Source organism: Scophthalmus maximus, chromosome 7, assembly GCF_022379125.1.
Source record: "Scophthalmus maximus strain ysfricsl-2021 chromosome 7, ASM2237912v1, whole genome shotgun sequence".
Classification (NCBI taxonomy): Eukaryota; Metazoa; Chordata; class Actinopteri; order Pleuronectiformes; family Scophthalmidae; genus Scophthalmus; species Scophthalmus maximus.
In genome coordinates this window covers 6,864,475-6,872,694 of record NC_061521.1, presented here as the reverse complement: position 1 = coordinate 6,872,694, position 8,220 = coordinate 6,864,475, and the positions used below count along the sequence as shown (strand labels likewise).

Below are 8,220 nucleotides of genomic sequence, written 5' to 3'. Positions count from 1 at the left end.
ATTAACATACAAGGTTACAAGCTGTGTTCCTTATCCGCCATATAATACATTTGATTCACAACAGTGATACCAGTTCATGTGCAACATAATGTTTCTTGTTTGCAGGGGTGTCCTCTGCTCGAGTCATATGGGAATTAGCCAAACGAGATGCGATAAATGATTGTGATCTACAGTGTGGATTTTAAAGATGCTGCTGTTATACAGTGCAACTAATCTGCAGCTTTTTACCGTCCTGCGTGGCACTAGAATATTGTGCTATAAATAAATTAACTGTCGGAACAAATGGGCAGAGTAGAACACAGTATTAGCCACATACCTACATTTGTTTAACTGTTAATTGTGCTCCCGTGGTTCCAACAAACACATCGCTGCTGGTTATCTGTGTGATGGTGGTTGATGAGCATCAGGTATATGCTCTGCAGCATCATGCCAGCCTGCAGGCAGGTTCGGACATGTAGTGAGGACCCCAGGGTCTCCAGACGCCCCTCGTGTCGCCCGAGTGAAACCTCACAGGATACACCACCACCCTCTGCTGCTTTAGCGTCACATTACCTCAAAACAATCCCCATGACGGTATCTCTGCTCCTCCGATAACATCCGTCCACAGATTGATGAAATATCATTAAACTTCAAAGACAGACCTAATCAAATTCACAAAGTATTTGTTTTTGCAATGCTTCTGATTTTATTTAGCTTTAGAAGACATTTTACCATTATTTAAGTCGGACGTGTAGAACATGTTGAAACCGGTCAACCGACCAGCTGCATGAGTAGCCCTGAGCTGCCAGAGCTGATCACCTGCTGTAACAAAGGGTAGCATTGCCAAGCAACAGTCATCTGCACATACTTCTACTGAACACACACACACACACACACACACACACACACACACACACACACACACACACACACACACACACACACACACACACACACACACACACACACACACACACACACACACACACACACACACACACACACACACACACACACACACACACACAATGAGCCATTTCATCAGTGCCTTGTTTACAGGCTCGTAGACAAAAGTGAGACACGTTGAACATGAAATCGTACACAATCCACTTCTCATTGTCCTCTTCACGTTGGAGTCTTTCTGTGTAACGGCCATGTGACGTACACACTGAGGGAACACGTGTCACAGCAGACCACCACTCCTCTGTTCTGTCCCTCCACTCTCTCCTCCTCCTCCTCCTCCCCCTCATCCTCCATCCTCTGTGTCTCCTCCTCTACCTCCTCCTCTGAGATGCTGAATCCTCCTCCACAGCGACAACAGTGCGTGTGCACACGCTCACCTGAAACAACACAATCACATTTTACATGGGAAACCATAGATTTAGCTTTTCATGACGTAATGTTCACTAAAAACTAAAATGCAGTTACAGGAGTTTGAAACCAATCATTTCCTATTTTAAACCAATAGAATAACAATATTACAATATTTATATGGATATACTCAGTCCAAAAGTCTGAGTAAATAGGAAGTTTCAAATTAAAGACTAATTCCTTACATTGCAAATGATTATATCACCTTAAGAGAAAGGTTGAATATTTGATGAATTTCAGAATATATTTGTATTTTATTTTGCAAATCCTAATGATCCATGTAATCCCAGTATTATCTGAAAATTCCCAGAATGCTCGGCTTCTTCTTCAAATGTCCCAATAAATGTTGAATGGGGTTGAGGCCAGTGGATTGAAGAGGAAGGTTCATGACAGTCAGGACTGCCTGGTCTTCTTTGGTGTCATCATTTTACTATAGTTCTCTTATGTTGCACCGTTAGAAGTGTTCTTATCTCCTACATTACTTGAATGATGAACCTGGTCCAGTCTCCCTTATTGGAACAACTCCACGCTCATACACAATTTGGTAAGTTAAAATGTAGTAGTAGATATTCCATGACGCAACTGAACAGAACAGTCAAACATGCTGGATATGTCAGAAACAAGTGACTATGTAAAATGATAAATATTTTAGCATGCTTGTGTGTGTGTGTGTGTGTGTGTGTGTGTGTGTGTGTGTGTGTGTGTGTGTGTGTGTGTGTGTGTGTGTGTGTGTGTGTGTGTGTGTGTGTTTACCCTGGTCCCAGGTCATGTCCTCCAGATAGACAGTGGAATCGACTGGCCAATCCTGTTTCAGTTCCTGTGCTGGAGAAGCATGAATACATCAGTGTTTGATCTGCTGTGATCTGTCAGAGTGGTGACACTTTTCCCTTTACAGACTGCTGATGATTAATCATTTTCTGATTCATGCAGAGAAGATCTGTTGTTACACATATTCTGTATATAGTTTGGAAGACAAAAAGACAAAATTTTGAAAACTGAGAGCTCACCCACTGCACGCTCACCTACAACTAACTGCAACCATGCACCTATTGAACAGCACTAGCTGTCAATCACACTGTACCCATGCCCCAATACATACGGTGCTTTACCGTTCAACAAATCAAGTTAAAGCCTAGGAGCATGATGGAACAAATAAAAACACATTACTACATCCTGGTTTTATTGTGTCAAGGAACAAATGTTTGCCTTTCCCATTAAATACTGGAGTTCGCCTGATCTGAACCCCACTGAGCTTTTGTGGCGCCCCGCCCCCCAACGGGAGCCCCCTCGAAAAGTGAAATTGAACGTATAATAATTATAATTAAACATATAGTGCCAAACAGAAGTCATTTAAGGTCCCTCCGCTATACACCTTATTCCTCATTCCTGTGGGCTCCTGTATAAATGATTGTGGATGAAACTTAATGTGATTTGTGAAACCTAACCCTAACCCCCCCAATAATCAGACATCATTGGGCTTGTGTCGTTGTTAGGCGCATGTGCGGTAGGGAATCACATAAAAATGCATTCCGGGATTGTCGTGGATGGTATCATATGGCACAGCCCTAATATGTACTGAATTTCGGCTGTGGCTCAGACAATCGTCCACTCACCCTAAGGTCGGCGGTTTGATCCCCGCTTCCCCCTGTCTGCATGCTGATGTGTCCTTGAGACACACAAAACTCTTAACCCTTCATTGCTCTGACAGCTTTTTCAGCAGTGTATGAATTTGTTGACAACAGGGCTCCAGAGTGCAACCAAAAGTCTGTGAAGTGCACCCCTGCGCCGAACATTTAGCTGGTCTGTCTGTGTGTAGCGTTATGTTTTTTTCCCCAACCAGCACACAGCGAAGAAGAACATCACAGTCTGAGCCAATCAGAGGCAGAAAAAGAGCAGACCTTTGTCTCTGATTGGCTCTGACCCTGGTATTCTTCTTGCTGAATGTTGGTGTGAAAAAGAAACAGGCCCAGGGGCCAAATCAATAAGCTCAGACGTTATCAGTGCTGCTAACTGTATTGAAAAAATTAATGCATTCGTCTATGAGGAATTTTGTCTATTTCAAATCCTGAAGAGAGGTGGGGCCAGCTCTCACTGCCCGTCACACACATGATGGCAGAGAGTGAACCAGTCTTGTTGTACTTCACCAAAATATTAGTTATTTGTTCAAAATACTGCTGTTCAGTGTTCAACAATCAGAAATGTATTGTATTTCAGTGGACTTTACCTTTATGAGGTAGTTTGTGCACCTACTGTAACTTCTGCACCTCTGCATTAGCTCCAAGGGGCTGGGTGGTACCCCATAAAATCCACATGATTATTTGTTGTTTTTAACAAAAGCTCACAAAGTGAAAGGTGTCGTCCTACCTCTCCTCTGCAGGTCATACTGTCTCCTGGCTTCCTGGTCACCGAGGATCCTCCAGGCTGCGTCGACTTCCAGAAACTTCGTCACACAAGTCTCTGCTTCTGAAGAACACTCACCCCGAAGGCGATCTGGGTGGTACTGTATACACACACACACACTACTAGTACTTGATTTGCCAAACTCATCAGTACTAAAGACTTTTAATCTACAGCTCGAACATCATCCTCATGTAATACATTCTGTCTTTAGAGCCACTGTGAACAGGAGGAACTAATGCAGTGACCCATAACTTCCTCCATGTACAAGACCCTGTGTGAGGGCTTAGTTTGGACGGTGCCTTTTGTCTGATGGGGCCGAGCTCTATAAAAACACTAGTTGGTAATAGTAGTTGTGTGGGGCGTTCACCTGTAAGGCCAGCTGCTGGTATCTGTGTCGGAGCTGCTGGACTGAGTAGGAGGGGCTGGCTCCCAGGACAGCATACAGGTCCATCTTTACAGCTTCACACATTCCTGCTCTAACACAACACAACAATTCAGTTACACTAGACGCATCAACTACACAATCCTCTGCTGACAGAGCTAGTGCATCACCAGGCTGCACAACTGACTTGACAAAAAATGGATTTGAGACATGCCACAAAGCCCGAACGATAATGATTTATAGGCAGCCTAGACTTAGTCTATTTCAAAATAATGAAAAATGATCAACATGACAGCTAAAGGTGACGTCTTTGGTCTTCAGGTTTGTTTGTTCTAGTCTGACCAACAGTGTGTGTTGTGTGTGTGTGTGTGTGTGTGTGTGTGTGTGTGTGTGTGTGTGTGTCTGTGTGTGTGTGTCTGTCTGTCTGTGTCACTCTTGCATCTCAGACCACCTCTGAATGTGGTCTCACTGATAGGATCTCAGTGTTCACACCTGACCATAGATCTGTCCACACACATCAGATCACTCAGGGCGGATGTTAATACCTGATCTGAAGGGGGTCTATGAGACATCAGGGCAACATTACATGAAAAAAAATTTAACACACTTATTAACTGTGTCTTTGTTAATTCACTGTATCCAGTTAACACTCTAAACCCCGCCTCTACCTCAATGTCAGCTGGGATTGGCTCCAGCCCTCCAGTGAACCCTTAAAGGATAATGCGGTACAGGTGTAAGGCTATTACATACATAATATCAACGTCATTATTCTGAATGCTCATCGCTGTTATATAGTTGAACCACATTAACAAAACTTAAAAGGAAATCCCCTGGTCCCAGCAGAATGCATTAACGTGTCCACGTACGGTACTGTGTAACATTTAAATGTTCCCGGGTTTTGGTCGGACAACACGAGACACGTCACCGCGACCTTTTGTGTTGTGATAACAGCGTGGAACCAACGTTTGACGTCCATGAAACGGGGACGTTAAACAGTAACGTACCCACAACTTCGTCCTACATTCACCTCCTGCCTCTCCTTCTGTCGGTGCTCTGCGTTTGAGACACGACACTCACCTCATGAAAACACGAAGGCACCGCGGCTGTCAGCTGGGAGGCGACGACATGGTGTACGACGATGTTATTTGTCCCCCGGCAAACAAGCGGTTCGCTTCTGCAGTTCCGCAACTGACGCCTACGGAGACTTCCGGGTTACCTCTGACCATTTAAAATAAAAGCATAAGGACCTCGAGATAACAATTAAGAAAATAAAATGGTAATTTAAGAAAAAATCCGTATATATTGTGATTAATTGTTCATTTATGTCTTGCTATTTGAAAAACACCCCAATACATAGCAGAAGTATCATATTTTACATCTAAATCTCTTCAGACTGGACACCTATGGCCACATATTCACTGGCAATTCTTTTTTTTTATTTAAAAATTGCATTTGCATTTTATTTGCACTAATATGTACATTCTTTATATTTTATTCCTTAGATTTTTATATTATTATACCTGTATTCCTTATATATTTTATATATGTATGGTATGTATAAATTAAGTACATCTATCTCTCTATCTATCTCTCTATCTATCTATCTCTTTCAACAGCTGCTATATCGTCTCATAGTTCTCCCTCTATGTGTGCACAAAGGGTAACTGTTTGTAGACTGAATATGATCAATGTGAAGATAAATTTAACTGACATAAGGCTATGGATATTTTGACATATGTATATTGGGGCCCTGTCTTTGCTTTGAATGGACACTATCTATTACTGTTATTACTATGAACATTTCTATCTTCATGTTAATTGCCCTATCAGCGTTTTGTTTTTACGCTGCATCACCACTGACAGGATTCTATCCTCCTCCCTGTCTTTCCAGAGTAAACTAATTCACCAAACACTATTATCTCCTAAAGTAAATCATGATCAGGATCACATACCATTCGTCATGTATTCTGTCGTGCATTTCTGTTGGTGTCTTCATCAACATCGTTCCAAGAAATACTGTCCAAACAGCGATGTGAAAACATAACTTGGCAGGAAAACTTCATCCGTTGGCAGCAACTGTAATTGTTTTCTGGAAAACATAATCATAAAAACATAATAGATGGATAACATACATGTTACTTGAATATATTCTAACTATAATATTGGCTGTCATAGTAACTTTTATCAGCATGAAAGTCATGATCACAGTGTTGAATTGCTCTGCCGAACCCGAGAAATTGCAGCCAGGAAAAAAGCAGCGCAGGACCACATGCGGAGAAATCTGCCCTGACACTACAGACCAGCAATGATCTGTTAATTGAAATGGGAACACAAGAGATGAGGTGACACATTGACACCTTTACAATCTGATTTCCTGTCTGTCACTTACTGATGGCTCTTCAACCACAGAAGGAGAGGGAGGGGAGATAGACACGGGGTGACTGACATTGTTGTGCAGTTAATTATTTCTTCATTTTGGGCGAATTAAGGCTCAATTAGTCAAGTGACAAAATATTCAGTCACAATGGGGGGCTGTAGTTACCACTTTATTAAATACAGAGGTTTGTACCGTCTGATGAAGTTCAGCACAGCTGTCTTTGAGAAGCTTCGTACTGACACTGTGTCGGAGGTGTTGATCGAACTCTGCTCCTCCACAGTCTGTAGTAAGTAGCAGATTAGTGTTTGATGTGGTTTAACAAGTGAAGTCTCTATTGTTTGTCCACACGCCTTTATTTATACTGTATGAGTACGGTGTATAAGACAAGTAAAGTGTTCCAAACTTAGCAAAAATAATTCACATTGTTAATATGCAATTATAATCTGACCACCAGAAGTAGAAGTCCCATTCCTTCCTTTTCTAATAGACGGTGTCCGGTGAGTGGCAGCTGGAGCACCTAAAGGCTTGGACAGATATGAATCATCAATATAAAAGATTAACAGTTTTTATTAGAAAATACAGCACCTGGTTCTGTGCGACAGGTGAGTCCCAACACAGGCCTCGGAAGAGAACGGTGAGTCATGCGCCAGGTGCAGTCAGCAGAAGTGAGGAGAGCAGGACGAGCAGACTGCGAGGCACTGGCAGAGGTGGGCTTAACCCCATCCTCCAGCATGGGAATAAAGGAGGCTTTGGTAGCCAAAGAAACATTCAAAAGGGGACATTCAGGTGGCAGCGCTGGTCGTGTTGGGGTTTATTTTCAACCCAGGCGAGTTGAGTCCATCACAGAAATGGATTACTGGTGGCTATTCAGTAGAGTGCAATTTACAGGTCCTGTAAATGGAATTAGAAAAACCCCATTTGTCCCAGATGTGTCATTACTTTGCCACAAATCCTGGTTTTGACCAACCAACCAACCAACCAACCAGGGCCTTTCTGTGTGGAGTTTGCATGTTCTTCCCGTGTAGGCGTGGGTTCCCTCCAGGTACCCCTGCTTCCCAGTCTAGGACCCAGACGAATTCTGGAAGTTCATTTAAATTTGCTCTGCCAGACTTGGTCTGGATCCCCTCCATCGGGAAGTGATTTCCGAACCGAATATCTAATAACGGGCGGGGTTTATACTGTGACGCGGAGAGAAGCGACTTGTTAAATCACCACGGCTGCCGCTAACGAACAAGCATATGACTTAAAGTACCAGATATTTTCAAAATTCTCCCACAAAAATGGCAACACTCATCAGCACAGACGTCAACTCTCTGCTCTAGTCTGTTGACATTTTAGCGTCACTCAACAGACGTCCCATGATTCGTCTGCATCCGTTTGGTAACGCCTCTTGGAAATCGAAGAAAAATGAACCGAGAGGTATCAGACTAACACGCATATGAGTATCAGTCAGGCTACGCTTCCTCCCACAGTCCAAAAGCTGGCTTGCCTTATCAACATGCTCATAATATGTGGAGCAAGATTGCCAGAGAAGACACTCTGCATCAGTGGTTGTGACTAGATCAAATTCGGTCTGCAGCTCAACACCACATTTGAGTAAATTGGGGTAATGGCAAGTGACTATATGTTGATCCAATTTACTAATGTTAATAGATAGCTCATTACGAGTTTTATTTTTTTATGTGCAGAATAAGAGATAACTTGACCCCCT

General features: G+C 42.8%; 1 protein-coding gene across 2 annotated transcripts; it reads right to left on the bottom strand.

Moving 5' to 3' along the window:
- Positions 1–661: 661 nt before the first annotated feature.
- Positions 662–5,353, bottom strand: dnajc24 (DnaJ (Hsp40) homolog, subfamily C, member 24). 2 transcript variants are annotated; one of them, XM_035643475.1, is made up of 5 exons: positions 5,210–5,353; positions 4,118–4,226; positions 3,715–3,850; positions 2,104–2,172; positions 662–1,319 (listed from the first exon to the last, which is right to left on the bottom strand). In XM_035643475.1, exons 1-5 carry the CDS (start codon positions 5,212–5,214, stop codon positions 1,105–1,107), a joined length of 534 nt encoding a protein of 177 aa, XP_035499368.1. In that variant the 5' UTR covers positions 5,215–5,353; the 3' UTR covers positions 662–1,104. The 2 variants fall into 2 exon arrangements, with proteins under 2 accessions (XP_035499368.1, XP_035499369.1); XM_035643476.1 differs by having other exon boundaries at positions 4,118–4,221; positions 5,210–5,341.
- Between the last annotated feature and the right edge of the window lie 2,867 nt (positions 5,354–8,220).